A 24,495-nucleotide genomic window follows, 5' to 3' on the forward strand; every position below is an offset into this window, starting at 1 on the left:
TAACAAATGCTTTTTATTTTTATGCCAGTAAGGTTTTCAGAACACTCTGGGTGGGGATAGTGTGTTTGGTACACCGGTCATCCTCTGTGTCATTGATATCTCAGGGACTATCAAGCAAGCAAGAGGGGAAGCACTGGCATAGCGATGGTACACCAAATCTGCCCATGTAATAGGACCTTTAGGACCCATTTACACAAGTAAATTGTTATGGCAGTGGATGTGAAACCTCTGGGTAAAACAACAGATTTGACTTTGGGCTACTCATAAGGGTGTTATCTTGGCACTCCTCTGGTTTTCCCCCCTAAACCCCTGCACAGGCATCTGGATTTCACTGCGGTGGAACCACCAGGCGACTACCTCCTGGAGGAGTCTCCGTATGATTGACAGTGGACCCATGGAGTTCAAGAGACACCTGTGCAAAGCACCAGGAGATAATTCAAAACCATATTTAGGGACAGGGACGATATAAGGGCAAACAAACAGATACAACACTCCTCTGTAGGAACTAGCAGGCTACGATTCTATTGCTCAAGCACCCTCCCATAGGAGGTATAGAACCCTTTTAAGGATATGTTCCCACAAGACAGATACATTGTGAATACACTGTGAATGATCATGCAGCAATGCCGCAGCATTTTACAGTACCAGTGGATAAGATTCCACATGCTGTGAAAAAAAAACTGCTGTGTAAATTGACCTGAGTGACATCCGTGGCAAATCCAAATTTACTCTTTGTAACTGTGCCGCAATACAGCTGCCGAAATTCGACTTAAATTCTAAATCTTTCATTCATGGTCTGGTGTTCATATATTGTTGACGTGTCCTGTTGCACTATACAAAATGTAATAGGGATTAAGGTTAGATAGCTTTATTTCATGTGATGTGTTTATTAAATCTGCAAGCAATTTCAGTAATAAACACACAGATATGGAATAGGCTGGGCCTCTCGCCGTGACATATACATTTTGAATAATATGGCACACGTTGCCCTGGTTTGAAAAAGTAATGCAAACCCCTCTGTTTCACAATTTAATTTCTCTATCACACACCATAGTTTCATAGTATAGCAACTGTCCAATAATAGTTTAAAATAAAATTAGAGAATTCCATACATTTCTTACAGCATCTATTTTACTAGAACAACTATACACTCGTTTTGAAAATCTTAACCTTTTGCATCATTTTACTGCACAACTATTTGCATGGTGGTGGTAAGCTCTTATCTGAACCCGACATGGATCTGCAAAAACGCTTCTGTTACAATAATACAACTGCATGCATCCGTCATGAACGGATTCGGTTGTAATATATCTTCTATAGCCATGACAGATCAGTCTTGAACACCATTGAAAGTTAATGGGGGACGGATCCGTTTTCTATTGTGTCAGAGAAAACGGATCCGACCCCATTGACTTACATTGTGTGTCAGGACAGATCCGTCTTGCTCTGCACCACATCGCGGACAGAAAAACGTTGCTTGCATTGTTTTTTTCTGTCCGCTATGGGGACGCAACCAAACGGAACAGAATGCATTTTGGTGCACTCCTTTCATTCAGTTCAGTTTTGTCCCCGTTGACAATGAATGGGGATAAAACTGAAGAGTTTTCTTCCGCTATTGAGATCCTATAACGGATCTCAATAGCGGAATTGAAAACGCCGGCGAAGCTGAGGCGAAACGCGCGTCGAGGTTCCTACCCTGACCCGTGCTGCTTTTTTCACCCCCATCATGTCTTGCGGTATACATTGATTTAACTATGATTTCCTATTTGGCTCAGTTCACCCTTTAACCATAGGGTTTTGCACTGCTATTCTTTGAGGGATTAATCCTCTCTTTTGTCTCTAAACTTAGCCTCTGCTGAATCTCTGTCTTTGGCTATTGTTTCTATCATCTCTATCACCCTATCTGAGTGATAGGTCTTACTTTAGAGTTTTGCTCCCTCTGGGACTGTTATTTATTTAGATGATTATTTTATGCTATCTATTGAGCCATATTATCAGGGCCGTCTTTACCAAGGGGCAAAAGGGGCAGCTGCCCCGGGCCCAGTTGCTCCTGGGGAACCCAAGGCAGCTGCCTCTTGAGCCCTGCTAGCCACTGACCCGGGTGTCAGGCTGTCAGCTACACAGGGGGTGCTGCCATGCCATGCCTGCCGACACTGAGTCCAGGCATCGTACTGTGTTAGAGCTGTGAATGTGATCTAGGACCTTAGATTACATCATCACCATGTGACCAGTAACCTAGCAATATTATTGGTCACATGGCTATGAGGTCATCACAGGTCCTACCAGGAGTGTTGCAGAAGTTAACTGTGGAGCTATGTGAAGATTACATCAGAAAAAGGTGACAGGGGCTGTTGTGTTAATATGCTGTAAACTACTGTATAGTGGGGTGCTGTATACTGTGTGGGGGGCTGTATACTGTGTGGGAATGTATACTGTGGGGGCCTGTATACTGTGTGGGAGGCTGTATACTGTGTGGGGGGCTGTATACTGTGTGGGGACCTGTATACTGTGTGGGGGTCTATATACTGTGTGGGGGCCTGTATACTGTGGGGGCTGTATACTGTGTGGGGGGCCTGTATACTGTGTGGGGGGCCTGTATACTGTGTGGGGGGCTGTATACTGTGGGGGGGGGGGCCTGTATAGTGTGGGGGGCTGTATATTGTGGAGTGCTATACTGCTGTACTGTATAGTGTTGGGGCTGTATCGTGTATAGTTTGGGGTGCTGTATACGGTGAGGTGCTATACTGTGGGGTGTTGTATACTGTGGGCTGCTATATTGCTCTACTATATACTGCGGGGTACTGTATAGTGTGGGGTGCTATACTGCTGTACTGTATAGTGTGGGGGGCTGTATCGTGTATAGTTTGGGGTGCTGTATACGGTGAGGTGCTATACTGTGGGGTGCTGTATACTGTGGGCTGCTATACTGCTCTACTATATACTGTGGGGTACTGTATAGTGTGGGGTGCTATACTGCATACTGTGTGGTGCTGTATACTATAGGGTGCTATACTGCATACTGTGGAGTGCTGGGGTGCACTGTAACACTAAGGTGAGCCGAGCCCTGGTCTCCTTCCTGCAGAGCGGTGCCCACTTCCAGCCTGAGCCCAGCTGCCCAGAGCACTGATCCTGAGCCGCTGGAGTCTTCAGAACTGGAAGTATTTACAGTCATTCACTGTACTCTACCAGATGTGTGGATTTTTTGTGTGTGTGTTGTGGTGGAGGGCGTGATTGCCTGCTAAGGTGTGGGAAGGCGGGATCCAGGGGGCCCAAGTAAATTTTTGCCCAGAGTCCAATCAATATTAAAGACGGCCCTGCATATTATCATTGATATCATTTTCTGTGACTGGATTATTTATGTATGTACAACTTGTGTGCCTGACATGTTTTACATCTCTTGGTGGGTGACAGCGGCATAGGCCAGTGGATTATGGCCTGCGCCTTTCTGCTGGTTCTTTCTCCATTATCTTTATTTTTATGTATATTATATGTTATGTATTTATTATAATAAAATTAACTATATTTTTGATTATTTTGGGCATTTTGTTGTTGTTTGTTGATCAACAACATTGTAGGTTTATATTGGTTTGCAATCTTTTGCCCAGACTTATAACTTTGCATATTGAGGCTTGTTTTTGGTTTCATAAGATCTGCGGCACCTTGTGGCGCTGCAGATCTCTGTGACCACATTGTCATTAAACAGTTGCATCACAGTAAGTATCCCAGGGACCAGCCTAAGTGGACTTCCTGCATGGCTTCACTGTAACAGGGTATTAGGGTACTTTCACACTAGCGTTGTTAGAATCCGGCAGGCAGTTCCGGCAACGAAACTGCCTGCCGGATCCGGCAAACCGTAAACTGATTGATCCGGTAATATACCAGATCCGTCTCATCCGGTATCACCTGACATAACGGATCCGGTATTCAAACATCAAAAGAGAAACTAGCGCCTCCTATATCCCGGCGCATGCACAGACCAGAAAACCGGATCCGGCAATTTCCAAAACACTTGGTACCAGATCCGGCATTAATACATCTCTACCGCACAAGGGGCAGAACAAAAAAGGCATCCTGATGCATACTGAACGGATTGCTTTTCATTCAGAATGCATTGGGACAACACTGATGCTTTTTTTCCCGGTATTGAGACCCTTTACCGGATTTCAATACTGGAAAAGAATAACGCTAGTGTGAAAGTACCCTTACAACTATTCGTCGCTCTGTAAAGTTAAAAAGTCAGCAGGGGCACACTCTTCTTGATGTGAGAGAGTGTTCCCTGATGGCTGTAAAGTTAACTGTGAGCCTGCAGTGTGTGAACTAACTCCTTGCTGCCCTGACTGTGGCACTAAGGGGTTTATTCATGTCTAAAAAGTAAAAATAATAATAATAAATCATGAAATAAAGAAGATACAAAATAAAAAGGTTATAGCCATAGTTACTAGTTCAACAATAGTATAGTAGACTACGTACACACATTTCTTTCTCCTTTTTAATTTATAAAATAAATATATTTCTTCGTTTGAGCAATAGTACAGTGAACTTTGTGTGTGTAAAATATTAAACATGCAGACATTTTTATTTCCTTTTGCTTTCATAAAAAAATTAAAATATATAAGTATTAATTTTAGCAATATATTTTATAGCTGGGTTTTTGTGCATAAGATATACAAACGCATGCATATACAAACGCATGCATTTAGAAAAAAAATATATGTAAAAAAAACTGGCAAAAGCTTCAAATATCCATATTATCCCAAGATACCTTAGGGGTCAACATAAAAAAGTCACTTTTTCAGGAGTTTTGGCACTGTACAACATCTGTACTGGCAGTACAGTGCCATAAAATTAGCACTAGAAAAATGTGCTCTGGTCCTTTGAAGTTGTGCAGTGAGCCCAGCCAGTAGATAAATTGCACAAATAGTGTCATTTTCATGGTACAAACTTACTGTATTAAAAAAGAAATTGATAAGAAAGGAAATATTATATAAGATAATATTGATAAGAAAGGATATTATATCTGCCATCTAATGGCAGAAAGGAAAGGTCTAAGATGCCCCATGAAAAGATGCCCTAATATCAAATATGTAAGATGGCTGAAAAATTTAATTGTTATTTGCATTAGATTAAAACTGAAAAATTTGCCTGGTAAGGAAGGGGGTAAACACTGCAGTTATGAAATGGTTAACCTTTTCTGTTTTAGGGTACTTTCACACTAGCGTTTTTCTTTTCCGTCACCGAGTTCTGTCCTAGGGGCTCTATACTGGAAAATAACTGATCAGTTTTATCCTAATGCATTCTGAATGGAGAGTAATCCGTTCAGGATGCATCAAGATGTCTTCAGTTCAGTCATTTTGACTGATCAGGTAAAAGATAAAACCGCAGCATGCTACGGTTTTATGTCCGGCGAAAAAAACTGAAGACTTGTCTGAATCTGGCATTCTTTTCTATAGGAATGCCCGATCCATCCTTCAGGTCTGCACATGCGCAGAACGAAAAAAAGGTGAAAAATAAATAAATGCCGGATCCATTTTGCCGGATGACAACGGAAAGCCGGCATTTCAATGCATTTTTCTGACTGATCAGGCATTTTTAAGACTGATCAGTCTTACAAATGCCATCAGTTGGCATATGTTTTTGCCGGATCTGCCGCAAGTGTGAAAGTAGCCTTATCTGATGACAGAATAAAGTATTTTTTGCCCAGCAATAAAATATTGTTCTTATTCATCTAATACTTCATGTCTAAATTATTTCTGGAATCAGTACATTAGACAACTCATAAGATCTTACTTGCTTCCATACAGACCTTCTAAGCATTCAACATGTCTTTTCTATTCAACTGGATATACAGTGGTTTCAGCAGTGTGCTTCAGTTTCTAGGTAAGTTTATGGGATACAATAACAATATTTGTTATTTCTGATTACAATTGTTAACCTATGAACAATGTTGGATTGATATCAAACTGAAGGGGAACTACTAAATATGTAATTTCAATCATAAATGTCAGTACAAAATCAACATAGTTGTGACATAACACGGAAATTGTATACATAAAGTTATGGCAGGTTTATCATGTTGCAAATCCCATGTATGGTTAAGTCCTAATGCAGCTCTGTTTTGTATGGAGTAGTAATACAGGTCCTTCTAAAAAATTAGCATATTGTGATAAAGTTCATTATTTTCTGTAATGTACTGATAAACATTAGACTTTCATATATTTTAGATTCATTACACACAACTGAAGTAGTTCAAGCCTTTTATTGTTTTAATATTGATGATTGTGGCATACAGCTCATGAAAACCCCAAATTCCTATCTAAAAAAATAAGCATATTTCATCCGACCAATAAAAGAAAAGTGTTTTTAATACAAAAAAAGTCAACCTTCAAATAATTATGTTCAGTTATGCACTCAATACTTGGTCGGGAATCCTTTTGCAGAAATGACTGCTTCAATGCGGCGTGGCATGGAGGCAATCAGCCTGTGGCACTGCTGAGGCGTTATGGAGGCCCAGGAGGCTTCGATAGCGGCCTTAAGCTCATCCAGAGTGTTGGGTCTTGCGTCTCTCATCTTTCTCTTCCCAATATCCCACAGATTCTCTATGGGGTTCAGGTCAGGAGAGTTGGCAGGCCAATTGAGCACAGTAATACCATGGTCAGTAAACCATTTACCAGTGGTTTTGGCACTGTGAGCAGGTGCCAGGTCGTGCTGAAAAATGAAATCTTCATCTCCATAAAGCTTTTCAGCAGATGGAAGCATGAAGTGCCTCAAAATCTCCTGATAGCTAGCTGCATTGACCCTGCCCTTGATAAAACACAGTGGACCAACACCAGCAGCTGACATGGCATCCCAGACCATCACTGACTGTGGGTGCTTGACACTGGACTTCAGGCATTTTGGCATTTCCCTCTCCCCAGTCTTCCTCCAGACTCTGGCACCTTGATTTCCGAATGACATGCAAAATTTGCTTTCATCCGAAAAAAGTACTTTGGACCAGTGCTGCTTCTCTGTAGCCCAGGTCAGGCGCTTCTGCTGCTGTTTCTGGTTCAAAAGTGGCTTGACCTGGGGAATGCGGCACCTGTAGCCCATTTCCTGCACACGCCTGTACATGGTGGCTCTGGATGTTTCTACTCCAGACTCAGTCCACTGCTTCCGCAGGTCCCCCAAGGTCTGGAATCGGTCCTTCTCCACAATCTTCCTCAGGGTCCAGTCACCTCTTCTCGTTGTGCATCGTTTTCTGCCACACTTTTTCCTTCCCACAGACTTCCCACTGAGGTGCCTTGATACAGCACTCTGGGAACAGCCTATTCGTTCAGAAATTTCTTTCTGTGTCTTACCCTCTTGCTTGAGGGTGTCAATGATGGCCTTCTGGACAGCAGTCAGGTCGGCAGTCTTACCCATGATTGCGGTTTTGAGTAATGAACCAGGCTGGGAGTTTTTAAAAGCCTCAGGAATCTTTTGCAGGTGTTTAGAGTTAATTAGTTGATTCAGATGATTAGGTTAATAGCTCGTTTAGAGAACCTTTTCATGATATGCAAATTTTTTTAGATAGGAATTTTGGGTTTTCATGAGCTGTATGCCACAATCATCAATATTAAAACAATAAAAGGCTTGAACTACTTCAGTTGTGTGTAGTGAATCTAAAATATATGAAAGTCTAATGTTTATCAGTACATTACAGAAAATTTAATTTTTTTAGAAGGACCTGTAGAGTTCTTATAGAGGTGTATAAGTGGCGTACTGTACATCCATATCCCTCTAATTTTGTACATCATCTGAAACATTGTTTCTCAGGAAAATATGCATATGGCATTCCCATGTAACTGGTATGACAATATATGTATTGATCTAATTATGAGTGAAAAAGTTCGGACCAAACCGGGTTCAGTCCATACCTTGCTATTTTCTGGACAAATCCACTACAATTCTGATACTCTTGGATATAACTGGGGTCATTTATCAAACTGGTGTAAAGTAGAACTGGGTTAGTTGCCCATGGCAACCAATCAGACTCCACCTTTCATTTTTGACAAATCCTTTGGAAAATGAAAGGTGGAATCTGGTTGCTATAGGCAACTAAGCCAGTTCTACTTTACACCAGTTTGATAAATCTTCTCCAAAGTCTCTGGTGCAAAGTCAATTGTCTATTTCTTGGTGTTTTGTGCACCGTTGTCACGGATGAGCGGGTGTGAACCCACTGTGCCACTGACTGGCTATACTCTGGAGGAGCGTGTCTAAGCAACTACCTGGTTTTCACTAGAGCCTCAGATGGTGAGGATAGACTTTAGCCGTTAGGGTAGTTGCCAGGGGTTACTCCAGATCAATCCCCAAGGCAGTGGCAGCTGGTCCAGGAGATAACTGGGTAGGTACCAGAAGTACACGTGTAGTCAGGCAGGCGGGGTCATTACCAGGAGCAACAGTTCAGTACCAAAAGATGAGGCAGAGACGTACTCATACAGCAAAAGGTCAGGGCAGGGACAAGGCAAGCAGTCAGGGATCAAAGGATAAGCAGAGTCCAGGAACGAAGTATAAATCAGGAGCACACAAGAGTATCAGGAACCAGCAAACTCAAGGACCTTGACACTGAGGCACCTGGGAAGAGGGCTGAGCCACTTAAATACCTGCAGGAGAGCCAGGGTTGGTCAGCGAGGTCATCTTTCCTAACCCACACAGCCCAGGGAGTGATGCGCTCCGACTTAGAGCAGTGTAACATGAACCAGCCGACCTCATGCTGTGTTCAGGGCTGAGTGGAAGCTGTGGAGTGGAATCCTCAAAACCAATACCACCAACAGAAACAGAGCCCAGGACCGGAGCGGTGACATAGGAAGCACCGACCACAGGTCACAGCTGAGAACGGCGCCCGGGACCGCGGGGTTACAACTGTACTGCATTGCTCTTTTTGTGCTGCAACACAATATGTTGTTTCCAGCTCTTTATAACTTTGAAGTTCACTCTCTTATCCCTCCTTTTTCTGTGTTGATGGATGAGGGAATTGCAGGTGTAATCACCATCCTAAATGCGTGTTTCAGAGGGTTTTAGGCTACTTTCACTAGCGTTTTTACTGGATCTGGTAGGGTTCAGTAAGAACGCTTCCGTTACTGATAATACAACCATCTGCATCAGTTATGAACTTTGTATTATCTGTAACATAGCCAAGACGGATCCGTCATGAACTCCATTGAAAGTCAATGGGGGACAGATTTGTTTTCTATTGTGTCAGATAAAACCGCCCACATTAACTTGCATTGTGGGTCATGACGGATCCATTTTGCTCTGCATCCCATGATACGGTTTGCTCTCCGGTATGAGAATGCAACCAAACGGAACAGAATGTATTTTGGAGCATTCTGTTCTGTTGAGTGACGTTTTGTCCCCATTGACAATGAATGGGGACAAAACAGAAGCATTTTTTTCCGGTATTGAGACTCTATGATGGATATATTAGCGCTAGTGTGAAAGTAGCCTTAGGACAGTCCATAACCTTGTCTGTGGGAAGAGCTTTGACATTGGGGCCTTCTCCCCTCACTGGTCTGCAGGTCATCAGCCCTGCTGGTTGGTTAGTACACTGCAGGAGCTCTTTGGCAGATGACTACCTTTGCTGACAACAGTAGTGGGAGCAGCATGGCATTTTTCAACATGGCAGGCATCTTGTTCAGTGGTAGGCAGGTCACTGAAAGGTGTGTCTTACCACACCTGTTTATTAACTTGGGCAGCCACTGGACACTGCTGAGGTTGTCAGTCCCAGCTATGCTAGACAGATACAACCTGCACTTAGGGAAGGAATATGGACTTGAACTTATAAATATATATATATATATATATATATATATAAAGTCCTTACAACTTTTGTCAGTCTAACACTGCATTTAAATAACAACTTTCCAATGGAACCATAGAGGTCCTCTGCCAAAGCAAAATATACTTTGCTAAACCCTAACGCTGGGTTCAGACCTGAGCGTTCTGAAACGAGCGCTCTGTATGCGCGATTGTACGGGCGTTTACAATCGCGCATACAAAGACTGGCGTTCACACATTGTCGCGCGTTCCCGAATTTCTATGTGCGGGAACGCGCGACAAACGCCCAAAAAAAAGCTCAAGCACTTGTTTGAGCGTCGGGCGTTTTACAGCGCGATCGTACGCGCTGTAAAACGCCCAGGTGAGAACCATTCCCATAGGGAATCATTGGTTCTTGCCTGTTGTGCGTTTTACAGCGCGTAGGAACGCGCTGTAAAACGCTCAGGTCTGAACCCAGCGTTAACCTCATCTAATTATCTCTATATTAAAAATCAATGTGTACTAACACTTCAAAACAAACATACATTTAGCAATTTATCCTCATAATCAATAACGTTCAATTGTCTTCAATGGCCTTTGTCACAAGTTAACACTATAACATAACATGTATCACAATTCTTTTTAGTTCTATGCGTTTGCATAATCATTGTACATTGTGATGTAAGACCAAGAAACATACAGTTGTTGTAATTTATAGATATCTTCTTCAATGTAAACCATTTTAACCTGATAGTTTAAACAAATGTCTTTGATTGTCAACCGTAAAACTGGTCGCCATTGAAGTGTAATAGGCTTTTTTTGCTAATGGGTAGGGACAGTTATAGGGAACATTTTCTAATATACTTTATTTAGGGAAAACCTTTATTTATGGGAGAAAACTAGGGATGAAATGTCCCTTAGCATCAATTTTTTTCAGAGCCGTTGCTAAGGGACATCCATCTTCCTAACAGCACAGTGCTGTATTAGGAGATGGGATGTGCTGGGAGTTGGCAGGCGTCTACCCACACTGCTCCCTCATATAGAAGTGGGGCAATACAATTATTATAGATTAAATATGTATTAATATATAAAGAAATATGTTTACATTCTTCCTGCTTACTGACCAGCATGGTCAATGATGTCAGTGAGCTCTCTCCCTGTACTCCCAGCGTGCTGTGTGGTTAACCAGCCACCGGGAGAGGAGCCTGAGTGCTGAGCTCAATCAAAACCTTTGGCACAAATAAAAAACAACTAAAAATCTCCCAAGAAATGATTAAAATCCCAATGCACATTATAAAAAATAAAATAAAATGTTTTACTCCACCTTCTTATTTCATACACCTTAAAATTTCCATTCCTTGCTGCAGCATCATTTATTCATATGCACACACAGCTCAGAGTTCTGTATTAAGAATGCTATTATTTTATAAGGGAAAAGAATAAAACCTACACCTAACCCAAACCCAAACTTCTGTGAAGAACTCCGGGTTCGGGTCTGGGTACCAAACATGCCGATTTTTCTCAAGCGCATGCAAAGCGCATTAAAATCACGCATTTTCCCACAACGCACCCACATGTTTTCCCACACGTCACCCGCAACGCCCGTGTGAAAGAGGCCTTAGAGTACAGCCACATGGAGCAACTGTTCATGGAGTATGAGCCTCAGCAGCAACTAATTAGAACTGCATAGTTTATTTGGTTTTCATTGTTAATGGCTGTGCGGAAACCCTTACAACTGCACAGCCATTAAAATAAGTGTCTACATTTTTATTTTTTTGTAATGTGTAAGGAAAGTTTTCTAATATTCTTTATCAAGTGAATTTGTATATTTGTATAAGAAAAACTGGCTCTGAAGTGTCTCTTAGCAACGCGATGAGCTTTGCCAAGGAATATCCATATATATATATATATATATATATATACTTTCCAAAGAACGAGGCAGCACTTCCAGATTTCGGTGACAAGGTGACGACCCCAAAACTTTATTCCCCAACAACAGTGCATAATACAGGGTATATATACCCAAAAGTCAGTGCAATTAGTGAATTCACATGTTAGCAATAATAGAATCACATGATTTACATCAGTGTTACGTCACATGATACTCTGTGTCAAATCCACAGTAACAATAAATCCATATGAATACAAAATATAAAAAACATATTTCCAGTGGTTATGCGATCAATGATATACAGTGCAAGAAGTGCTTCCTATACATATATCTATATCCCTTATTGTCCAACATAAAGGAACCACGGGTCTATCCTAAGCGAAATACAAAAGTGCTAAGTGTATATCAAGGGTTAAAAGACGTTTAAGAAGGATACAGCTGTATCCTATAGAATTTAAAATAGTAGAGCCTACCATCAATGGTTCTAACGTGGCTGTGAGTGCTGGTGTCCCCATCTCCGCCGTGCGCATGTGCCGGGCCAGACAGTCCTCCCCCTCCTCCCGGCTCATGCCACGCACCTCATGTTCCCTGGAGCGCAGCGTCACACCGTGGAGCGCATCGTACGCGTCGCAGTGGAGGGAGGAGAGTAAGGACATGTGACACGGCTACACTCACACAGCGTGCCAATGGCTATGGCAACCTGGGATGCTTGCATCCCGGTAAGGACATCAGTGGGGGCATCCGGACCGTCACATAACTGTACTCAATCATCATATATACCACAATGGGTGAAGGGGGGCCGAGGGATTGCACTGGATTGTCAGTGGCAACCACTGCTCAGCACTCAGGTCATACGGCTGTCCCATAGGTCAAACCGAGGACCTGTAGCGCCACCCTCGGACACCCTCCCCAAAAACCACCCGTACTCACTAGTGCAGCTACAATGGAATAAACCCTTCCCATCTACATGCACTAAACCGTGGTGTGAACTATTCATGCTAACTGGCACCACATGATTAATAGCCAGTTTCTCCGCACTTCCATCACCAATTATGACACTAGTCATTATTATTGGTTACATCCAGACTAACATCATGCATCCCGTGACAGGTCCCCGGAAGCACCCACTGGGATCCACCTGATCTTCATATGGTTGACACAGCCACACTCACAGTCTCCACGGATCCATTAATGGCATAGCCCACTAAAAGTAGACGAAGGGCCATTTGGCCTGCCCAGAAATTCTGTAAAAATCAGAAAATGGAGATACAAATCAGTTGGTTCTATAGTAGCACTGTTGTACATCCCCCATACCAGACAAGACAGATCGAATCCCCCCATGTCAGATAAACAAACTGCACATCCTATCCACACAAATCCCATCTACATTCTGTATTTAGGCCATCTGGCTTAAGTGTACGTATCCACATTATCTCATATATATATATTAGTATTCTGCCCTGATTTTTTTTACACTTTCAGTGTGGTAAGTGTTGAAGGTGTGTGATCCTTCCATATCAAGGTACCTGGAGTTGCAGGAGCGCTCGCAGTCAGCGCTCGCTATTGTCCATAATATAGAGGCAGGGAGACAGGGAGAAGCTGTTACAAAACAACCAGTGAGCTTAGTCAGACAGTCAGATGATCTAACTTAGCACCCATGCACATGACCATATGTATCTTTTGGTCCGCAAAAAACGGATCCTCAAAAATATGGATGAAGTCCGTGTGCATTTCGTATTTTGCGGAACGGAACAGCTGGCCCCTAATAGAACAGTACTATCCTTGTCACACAGAGTAACTTCTGTTTTTTTTTTTTTGCAGACTCATTGAAATGAATGGTCCCGCATAACGTCCACAATGTGTGCATGAGCCCCTTTTCAACCCTTACCTCCACTGCTTGACCCAATTTCCAACCCCTTTTGTGCTCTTTGGGCATGCCAGAACTAATGACCATTTCACTAATGCCATTTTTCCATTGTTTATTGGTTCCATTTTATTAGAGCTATTTAAAGGGACACAGCTGTAATAATTTTAAAGGAGAATTGAAATATAAAGAAATGTGACACATTATGCTATAAATACCAGTTTTTCAGTGCACTATGGCAGAATGTGACATAATAAAATGGTTAACAAATGTGACTACGATTATTTATTGCCATTAATTAATAGTTGACTGTAAAAGGCAGTGTATCATGATTGATATGTACCATGTTTTTTTGTTTGCTTTGTTTTACAGGTCTATACAAGAAAAATGGAAAATTAGTATTTTTAGGGTTGGATAACGCTGGCAAAACCACTTTACTACAGATGCTTAAAGATGGACGAATGGGCCAGTATGTTCCTACACTTCATCCAAGTGAGTATTTAAAATGTCCTTTTGGCCTCAGCCTGGCCGGTATATGTTAGTATACTGCAAAGAAAAATGTAAGGAGTAGTGATGTAGACTGCACTACTCAATACCAAAGTATGCAGTAAAAAAAAGTATATATTTATGGGATGCTATAATATCCTATGGGTGATGGATGCTACTGTATGACATTTGTATGTGTCTATTAAACATATCTGTCAGGGGGGTCAAGTAAACCAGAATCTTCAGGTACCCCACACACTCCTTCTGCGGCTCACAAATGACCCCTAGGCATCTCCACCACCATGAGCTCTAGTGTTCGGGGGTGTTTGCATGATGCCAATTCTAGGGCACCTGTGCCAAAACAGGAAGATGGGGCTGTATGGGTAACATATCCCACTGTATGCCTATACAGTGGGATATGTTGCAACCTTCCATCAAGGGTATACTGTACATCAGGAATACTCCAGACTGCATACCTACAACTTTTCACACGACCGTAAGGCTTTTTCAGTGTTTTGCAGTCTGTTGTTCCGTTTTTTGTTTCCGTTGAGTTTCCATTTCTGTTCCGTTTTTCCATACAGCTGGCTGGAGTATATTTCAGTTCTGGCACACAGAAAGCAGATGCAACACGTTATTAAGAATCGTGCATTGGATAAAGGGAAGATCATGTCCTCCTGGATTATTATTTTAATTTATTTCACTAAATACGGAGGCCACTGATGGATAGTCATGTGACCAGGCAGATCAATCAGCCTTTTCCATTTAAGCACACTGCTCCTGCACTAAACTCCTAACAGTGTAGGTGCAGATGGTACGTGCAGTGCATTTTAATGGAGGAGATTGAAGGATTTTCCTGGTCACAGCAGCCTGTTTATGGACAAGACCTCCATGCAGACAGCACAAAAAAACTGGTCAACAAGGGGGCATACCTTATGAAATATAGAAAATGGTAGGAGTATCAACAAAGACTATATTTGTATGTACCATATAGCCATCTCACAAACATATTGATCAGCAGTAACCAGAACGTGGCCAAACACTTTACATACATCACCTTTATCGTTCTATACTGGTTGAGTGAAGATTAAATATAGTGTGAGCATTTTTTCTTGAGCTGATAATTAAGGCTTAGTTCACATCTCTGTTTCAGAGATCCAGCAACCTGTTCCAGCACAAATGCCGGCTGTCGGACGGACAAAGACGTTGCATGCAATGGTTTTTGTTTGGACAAAACATGGTATTTAACCCCTTAAGGACCGGGCTCATTTTCACCTTAAGGACCGGGCCATTTTTTGCAAATCTGACCAGTGTCACTTTAAGTGCTCATAACTTTCAAACGCTTTGACTTACCCAGGCCGTTCTGAGATTGTTTTTTCGTCACATATTGTACTTCATGACACTGCTAAAATTGTGTCAAAAAAGTTATTTTTTTTGCATAAAAAAATACATTTTTTACCAAAAATTTTGAAAAATTAGCAAATTTCAAAGTTTCAGTTTCTCTACTTCTGTAATACATAGTAATACCCCCAAAAATTGTGATGACTTTACATTCCCCATATGTCTACTTCATGTTTGTAGCATTTTGGGAATGATATTTTATTTTTTGGGGATGTTACAAGGCTTAGAAGTTTAGAAGCAAATTTTGAAATTTTTGAGAAATCTTCAAAATCCCACTTTTTATGGACCAGTTCAGGTTTGAAGTCATATTGTGAGGCTTAGATAATAGAAACCTCCCAAAAATGACCCCATTCTAGAAACTACACCCCTCAAGGTATTCAAAACTGTTTTTTCAAACTTTATTAACCCTTTAGGTGTTCCACAAGAGTTAATGGCAGATGGAGAAACAATTTTGAAATTTCTATTTTTTGGAAAATTTTCCAATATAATAAATTTTTTCCAGGAGTAAAATAAGGGTTAACTGCCAAACAACACTCAAAATGGGTTGCCCTGATTCTGTAGTTTGCAAAAACACCCCATATGTGGTCGTAAACTACTGTTTGGCCGAACGGTAGCACATAGAAGGAGGGGAACACCATATGGGTTTTGGAAGGCAGATTTTGCAGGACTGGTTTTGTTTATACCATGTCCCATTTGAAGCCCCCTGTTGCACCCCTAGAATAGAAATTTCAAAAAAGAGACTCCATCTAAGAAAGTACACCCCTCAAGGTATTCAAAACTGGGTTTACAAACTTTGTTAACCCTTTAGGTGTTCCACAAGAGTTAATGGCAGATGGAGAAACAATTATGAAATTTCAATTTTTTGGAAAATTTTCCAATATAATCAATTTTTTCTAGGAGTAAAACAAGGGTTAACTGCCAAACAACACTCAAAATGGGTTGCCCTGATTCTGTAGTTTGCAAAAACACCCCATATGTGGTCGTAAACTACTGTTTGGCCGAACGGTAGCACATAGAAGGAGGGGAACACCATATGGGTTTTGGAAGGCAGATTTTGCAGGACTGGTTTTGTTTATACCATGTCCCATTTGAAGCCCCCTGTTGCACCCCTAGAATAGAAATTTCAAAAAAGTGACTCCATCTAAGAAAGTACACCCCTCAAGGTATTCAAAACTGGGTTTACAAACTTTGTTAACCCTTTAGGTGTTCCACAAGAGTTAATGGCAGATGGAGAAACAATTATGAAATTTCAATTTTTTGGAAAATTTTCCAATATAATCAATTTTTTCTAGGAGTAAAACAAGGGTTAACTGCCAAACAACACTCAAAATGGGTTGCCCTGATTCTGTAGTTTGCAAAAACACCCCATATGTGGTCGTAAACTACTGTTTGGCCGAACGGTAGCACATAGAAGGAGGGGAACACCATATGGGTTTTGGAAGGCAGATTTTGCAGGACTGGTTTTGTTTATACCATGTCCCATTTGAAGCCCCCTGTTGCACCCCTAGAATAGAAATTTCAAAAAAGTGACTCCATCTAAGAAAGTACACCCCTCAAGGTATTCAAAACTGGGTTTACAAACTTTGTTAACCCTTTAGGTGTTCCACAAGAGTTAATGGCAGATGGAGAAACAATTATGAAATTTCAATTTTTTGGAAAATTTTCCAATATAATCAATTTTTTCTAGGAGTAAAACAAGGGTTAACTGCCAAACAACACTCAAAATGGGTTGCCCTGATTCTGTAGTTTGCAGAAACACCCCATATGTGGTGGTAAACTACTATTTGGCTAAACGGCAGGACATAGAAGAAGGGGAACGCCATATGGTTTTTGGAAGGCAGATTTTGCTGGACTGGTTTATTTACACCATGTACCCTTTCAAGCCCCCTGATGCACCCCTAGAGTAGAAACTCCATAAAAGTGACCCCATCTAGGAAACTACGGGATAAGGTGGTTGTTGTTTTGGGACTATTTTTGGGGTAAATTTGATATTTGGTTGCTCTATATTACTCTTTTTTGAGGCAATGTAACAAAAAAATTAAAATCTAAAATTGTTTCTACATTCGCTATTTAGTTTTGTGGAACACCTAAAGGGTTAACATAGTTTGTAAAGTAACTTTTGAATACCTTGAGGGGTGTAGTTTCTTAGATGGGGTCACTTTTTTGGAGTTTCTAGTCTGGGCTACATCAGGGGGGGCTTCTAATGGGACATGGTGTCAAAAAAAAAACTGTCCATCAAAATCTGCCTTCCAGAAACCGTATGGCGTTCCCTTCGTTCTATGCCCTGCCGTGCGGCTATATAGCCATTTACGACCACATATGGGGTGTTTCTGCAAACGACAGAATCGGGGCAATAAATATTTAGTTTTGTTTGGCTGTTAACCCTTGCTTTATTACCGGCAAAATGGATTTAAATTGAAATTTTGCCCAAAAATAGGTGTTTTGGCACCGTTTTTATTTTATATTTTTAACACCGTTCATCCGAGGCGTTTGGTCAAAAGTTATTTTTATAGCGACGACTTTTACGCACGCGACGATGCCCAATATGTATGGCTCTCAGACTTTGGAGACACTAAGCAGGCATCCTAAAACTGCGGCCCTCCAGATGTTGTAAAACTACAATTCCCACCATGCCCTGCTGATGGCTGTAGGTTGTCTGGGCATGCTGGGAGTTATAGTTTTACAACATCTGGAGGGCCGCAGTTTGAGGATGCCTGCACTAAAACTAATATTTTTGGGGGAAAGAAAAATAGTTTTCGTGTCTCCAAAGTCTGAGAGCCATAGTGTTTTATGTTCTCTAGTGAACTGTTGGGGATTATAAAAATTTAGTACTCCATGGAAGTGTGATACTCCCTGAAGCAATCGATAACGCAGAGGCCCGGATGATCGGGGCACGTGTCGCACTGAGTGGTGGTGTCCTTCCGTATCCCCCTCCTGCGACACACTCTGCACTTTTTTTGGGTTCGTCCCTTCTTTCCAGTATGGGGGACCACACCTGGAAAGTGTTGGCCAGGGACGATCCGGGCGCCTCCAGTTCCCGAGGTACTCCGGCCTGCTCTTTCCCGGTCCGAAAAGATCAGGTCCTTGAGGACTGCCTCATAGAATTGGAGGAATGTCCCTGTGCTGCCAGCGCTTCGGGATAGTACAAAAGAGTTGTACATGGCAACCTGCACCAAGTAGACCGCAACTTTTTTGTACCATGCCCGGGTTTTGCGCATGGCGTTATATGGCGTGAGGACTTGATCCGAGAGATCAACTCCTCCCATATACCGATTGTAGTCGACGATACAATCGGGCTTGAGGACCGTTGCCGCGGTACCTCGCACAGGGACTGGGGTGGTGCCGTTACCGTGGATTGTGGACAGCATAAGGACATCCCTCTTGTCCTTATACCTGACCAGCAACAGGTTTCCACTGGTAAGTGCACGGGTCTCACCCCTGGGGATAGGTACCTGGAGGGGGTAGGCAGGGAGGCCGCGCTGATTTTTCCGCACGGTCCCACAAGCGAACGTAGATCTGGCGGCAAGGGACCTGAACAAGGGAATGCTGGTATAAAAGTTATCCACGTACAAGTGGTAACCATTATCCAGCAGTGGGTACATAAGGTCCCACACGAGTTTCCCGCTAACACCCAGAGTGGGGGGACATTCTGGGGGTTGAATACGGGAATCTCGCCCCTCGTACACACGAAATTTGTAAGTGTACCCTGAGGTACTCTCACAAATTTTGTATAGCTTCACGCCATACCTCGCTCGCTTTGTGGGAATATATTGGCGGAAACTGAGTCTCCCCTTGAACGCAATGAGCGACTCATCAACCGCGACCTCCCTTCCAGGTACGTAGGCCTGCTGAAATGTGGCCCCAAAGTGATCGATGACAGGCCGTATCTTATACAGCCGGTCATAGGCAGGATCACCTCGGGGTGGACATGCTGCATTATCGGAATAATGCAGACATTTCCGGATGGCCTCAAACCGGGAGCGTGTCATGACCATACTGTACAGTGGGGTCTGGTACAGGACGTCCCCACTCCAGTATTGCCTGACACTGGGTTTTTGGACTAGACCCATATGCAGCACGAGGCCCCAAAATGTCCTCATTTCGGCTGCACTGACCGGCGTCCAGCCACCGGGTCTAGCCAAAACTGAGCCTGGGTTTTGAGCGACGAACTGTTGGGCGTACAGATTCGTCTGCTCCACCATCAAATTCACCAGTGGGTTACTGAAAAAAAAACTAAAATAGTCAATTTCAGTAAACCCCACTGTGGGAATCTGGATTCCAGGATTGCCAGCGAAATCCGGAATCTCAGGCTCAAAGTCCACTGGGGGACACCAGCTAAGTTCATCGGCAGGGGTCTCCGGTGAACTTATTTGGTGGGCCGGGAAACCAGTACGAACCCCAGGGCGGCTCGTACTAGGGTGGGCCACAGGATCCCTAGCATGTGCGGCCCCTGGCTCCGCCTGGCGGCGTCTCCGCCGCCTTGGTGGCTCATCGTCATCCGATGATGATGAGGAGGATGCTGATGATAAGAGGAATGTGGGGTCATCCTCATCCTCACTGGGGCTCTCGGAGTCGGAGGCAATCTGGGCATATGCCTCCTCGGCCGAGAACACCCGGCGGGCCATGGGTGTGTGTGCGTGTAGGTGTGCGTGTGTGTAAAACTTTATTATATGTGCGTGTGTGTGGGGGCAACGGGTGTTCGCGTACTAAAAAAAGGAAAAAAGGGCAAGTGTTAGGAAAAAAAAAAAGTTGCTGATTAGCGGTACAACGCTGATCAGCGGTGGGGCAGGCGATGCGCTATCAGTGGACGGACGCTAAAAAGTGCCGACCAGTCAGCGAACGCAGAAAAAAAAGTGGTGGTGAGGGGGCTAGTGGTGGTGGTGGGGGGGGGGGGGTTGGGGGGGGGAGTGGTGGGGGGATGGGTGGAGGGGGTGGGGGGGCTGGTGGTGGTGGGGGGCTGGTAGGGGGGGGGGGCAAGTGGCAGGGGGGGGTCTGGGGTCTGATAGATGGATCAAAAAAAAAGTTTTGTGTAAAAGTTAAAAGTTTTTTTTTTTTTTTTTCCTAACTAACTTTTCCCTTCTTTCCCTGCCTAACGATGCCTCTCCCTCACTGACCCTAACCTACCTGGGTGGCGATGGGTGCAGGAGGGTGATGGATGGCGATTAGGGGGACACAGGAGCTGGTGCTGGACGATGCTGCCGGGTGCTCGTGCAGAACAGGAAGAGGAGGGGAGAGAGGAGCGCAGGAAGTTTGAATCTCGCGCCTCTCTCCCCTGCACCAATCAGCACCCTGGACAGCAGTGTTCAGCACCAGGGCCAGCACCGCCTCCTCAAATCCTCGGACTGCGATTGGTGGTGTATAATTACGCCACCGATCGCAGTCTTTTTCCGGTTCATCGGGTCACCGGACACCCGAATGGACCGGAAACGCAGAAAACCGCAGGTCTGAATTGACCTGCGGTTTTCTGCGATCGCCGATACGGGGGGGTCAAATGACCCCCCCCTGCGTTGTTACGGGATGCCGGCTGAATGATTTCAGCCGAAATCCCGTTCCGATTAACCCCCGCGGCGCCGGAATGCCGATTTTAAGTCAGGACGTACCGGTACGCCCTTGGTCCTTAAGGACTCGGGAAATAGGGCGTACCGGTACGCCCTGTGTCCTTAAGGGGTTAAGCCAGAAATCAGCCGGATCACCACTGGATCCCATTTCAGTCAATGAGGATCCGCCAATGCCAGATCCATCAGATCCGACAGGCTGCTATGTGCCAGAACAGACTGCCGTATCTTCGAATGGAGATGTAAATGAAGCCTAACTTTTTAATGCAGAATGACATACATGAATGTCATCATATATTACACTGAAAAACAGAACTGTGTTTATATTTCCGAATGTCATCTACAGGGACTGGCCCCGTACATGGCGCCATTCTGATTTGTCCGAATGATCACTACAGGATCCTAACTGATAGCTGGGCTCCTTCTGCAATGGTTGTTCAATCCCTCTCTCATTCCAGTCCTTTAACCCCTTAGACAACTGAACCAATAGCCCCCCCGACATCTAAGTTGTCATTCAATGCTGGCAGCGAAGACATGTCAACGCTGCAACCAAATAAACAAAACCCAGTGGGGAGCACACAGCAGGCCATTTGACAGGGGAGTATTGGGTCTTTCAATATTTTATGCTGCCCCTTTCTGGCTAGATTTTGTCTAAATTTGGCAACCGCTTTAATCCCAAAATTAGCCTGGTTTTTAGAGAGTAAATAAGAATTTCAAAGTGCACAACAATTAGGCCTCTTTCACACGAGCGTGACGGATTAGGTCCGGATGTGTTCAGTGAAACTCGCACCATTTTCAGTCAGTTTTGTCTGCGATTGCGTTCAGTTGTTCAGTTTTTTCCGCGCGAGTGCAATGCGTTTTGATGCGTAGGTTTACAAACAACATCTCCTAGCAACCATCAGTGAAAAACTCATTGCATCCGCACTTGCTTCCCGATGTAATGCGTTTTTCACTGAAGCCCCATTCACTTCTATGGGGTCAGGGCTGCGTGAAAAACGCTGAATATTGCCACATGCACACGGCCGTTGTTTGGGTCCGCATCCAAACCGCAGTTTTTGCAGCTCAAATGGGGACCCATTCACTTCAATAGGGCCGCAAAAGATGCGGACAGCACTCCAGGTGCTATCCACATCCATTGCTCAGTTCCGTGGCCCCGCCAAAAAAATATAACATGTCCTATTCTTGTCTGTTATGCGGACAAGAATAGGCAGTTATATCAATGGCTGTCCATGCCGTTCCGCAAATTGCGGAACGCACACGGAGGCCTTCCGTGTTTTGCGGATCCACGATTTGCGGACCGCAAAGCACACAATGGTTGTGTGCATGTAACCTATAGAACATGCTGCGTTTTTCATGCAACGCAGAACTGATGCGTCCCATCGAAATGAATGGGTCAGGATTCAGTGTGGGTGCTATGCGTTCAAGTCACGCATTGCACCCGCGCGAAAAACTCACTTTTGTGAAAGGGGCCTTAGTTACAAAGATTTGATACAAGTAAAATATTTCTTTTTTTTTGTGTGTTTTTTTTTAGCATCAGAAGAATTAACAATTGCTGGAATGACATTCACCACATTTGACCTAGGTGGACATGCTCAAGGTGAGTTACTGCATATGTGTAGGAGATCCAAAAATATGTACATTCATATATCAGCTTTCACTGCTGAGTGGCAGACCAGCATTCACCATTCTGCTGACTGGAGGACTCGAATCTCCCAACATACCTTGTTTGTACAGTGTGCGCACAGAACATGCACAAGTGATTTGCATTCTGGGTAGTGTTATCTATGCTAAACAACGTAAAGTAAACCAATGCTGGAAAAAGTAAAGGTGGATTTACACTATGCAATAATCGGGCAGATTATCGGAACAAACATTCCTGCGAAAACCCGTTCCCAACAATTTGCCAGTCTAAGGCCTCATGCACACGACCGTTGTGTGCATCCGCGTCCGTTCCGTAATTTTTCACAGTTTAGTGGAGGTCCCATTCATTTCTATGGAGCTGTTAAAAAAAATGATAGTCCTCAGTTTTTTCTCCGCGTCCGTGATTTCAGTCCATCAAAAAAAATAACCTGTCCTATTCTTGTCAGTGTCAATGGGTCATTCAAGTCAATGGGTCAGTCAAAAAAACAGATGCACAACTGGTATGTCATCCGTGTCCACGTCCGTGTCAGTTTTTTTCTACAAGACCTTGGTGCAATAAAATTACACTTTTCATTAACCTTCCTTTTTTTCCCCCTGTCAGACAAAAAAAAGGAAGACACAAGGAAAGACAACTGAAGCAAAATCGGACATGGACCACTGAAGCCAAATCACTAACAGTGAAAAAACACTGTCGTGTGCATGAGGCCTGAAGGTGCAGCCAATCACCTGATGAACAAGCGAAACAGTCATTTATTGGATGAAATGGTTGTTTGTGCAGGCACCTAACTTATAATTTCTGGATAGCAGATCGTGCTGTCTAAACAGCGATCTGCTGCTCAGAAACAATGCAGCTGTATGAGGACGAGCGATCGCAATAGTGATCCCTCGTTCTCATACTGTGGAGATGATTGCTGCATGTAAATACAGTGGTCTCTTCCAGAACTCTTCCTTCCGGAATATCTGCTGCTCCTCCGGAGGTATAAATATACCTTAACATTCCCACTGCGTTAAAGAGCTGTTAGGGTGCCAGATTTATTGTAGAATTTTTCTACAATCAAACATCAATTTCATTTATCTGAATGGAATTGTTTTGGTGTGAAGTACTTGGATTTCTGCAAACGCCATGAAGGTGAAATTTCTGCACAAAATCTGCTGTATGTGAAGGCACCCTTAGGCCCTTTTCACACGGGCGAGAATTCTGCGCGGGTGCAATGCTTGAGGTGAACCCATTGCACCCACACTGAATCTGGACCCATTCACTTTTATGGGGCTGTGCAGATGAGCGGTCATATATCACGCATCACTTGTGCGTTGCGTGAAAATCGCAGCATGTTCTATATTCAGCGTTTTCCATGCAAGGTAGGCCCCATAGAAATGAATGGGGCTGCGTGAAAATCACAAGCATCCACAAGCAAGTGTGAAAGGGGCCTTAGACCACCTGCACACGTTGCAGAAGACGTGGTTTTTCAGCGCGGCGTATTACAGTACCATAAAAGTCAACAGAAAGAGAAAATCCGGCTCTTGAACAACAGGAGACACTTTATTTAGCGGTAAAACTCATAGGCAAGGTATAGTCAACATGTTTCGGACCTTTGTCAGTCCTTAATCATGACATAAAAACCCCAAACTGAACAGTTACCCATATACCCCTCCTCCACCAATCCACAGAGGTTGTGGCATCACATGGGTGTTTACCTGTTTGGTAGCATTTAAAACAGACATAATATGAAAACAACTTGTACATATGTTACTAAAATCAAAGACGTGTAGCAGGAAACCCACAACACTGGCTGATGTATTCCAACATAATCCCATTGACACTTCATTATACTATAAAATTAAATCTTGTTTTTTATTTAATCCTGCTGGAATCCGGGTATTCAATTTGA

At 43.4% G+C, this 24,495-nt stretch overlaps 1 protein-coding gene across 1 annotated transcript in view; it reads left to right on the top strand.

The window, feature by feature from the left end:
• Window positions 1–24,495, top strand: part of SAR1B (secretion associated Ras related GTPase 1B) — a 122,686-nt gene that overhangs the window by 33,839 nt on the left and 64,352 nt on the right. Inside the window, exons 2-4 of the mRNA XM_044280919.1 lie at window positions 5,802–5,877; window positions 13,899–14,018; window positions 22,497–22,562. Of these exons, the coding sequence (XP_044136854.1) occupies window positions 5,820–5,877; window positions 13,899–14,018; window positions 22,497–22,562 (244 nt within the window). The 5' untranslated portion in view covers window positions 5,802–5,819. The remainder of the gene's footprint in view (window positions 1–5,801; window positions 5,878–13,898; window positions 14,019–22,496; window positions 22,563–24,495) is intronic.

The sequence above is a fragment of the Bufo gargarizans genome, chromosome 2 (genome assembly GCF_014858855.1).
Source record: "Bufo gargarizans isolate SCDJY-AF-19 chromosome 2, ASM1485885v1, whole genome shotgun sequence".
In the NCBI taxonomy this organism is placed as follows: Eukaryota; Metazoa; Chordata; class Amphibia; order Anura; family Bufonidae; genus Bufo; species Bufo gargarizans.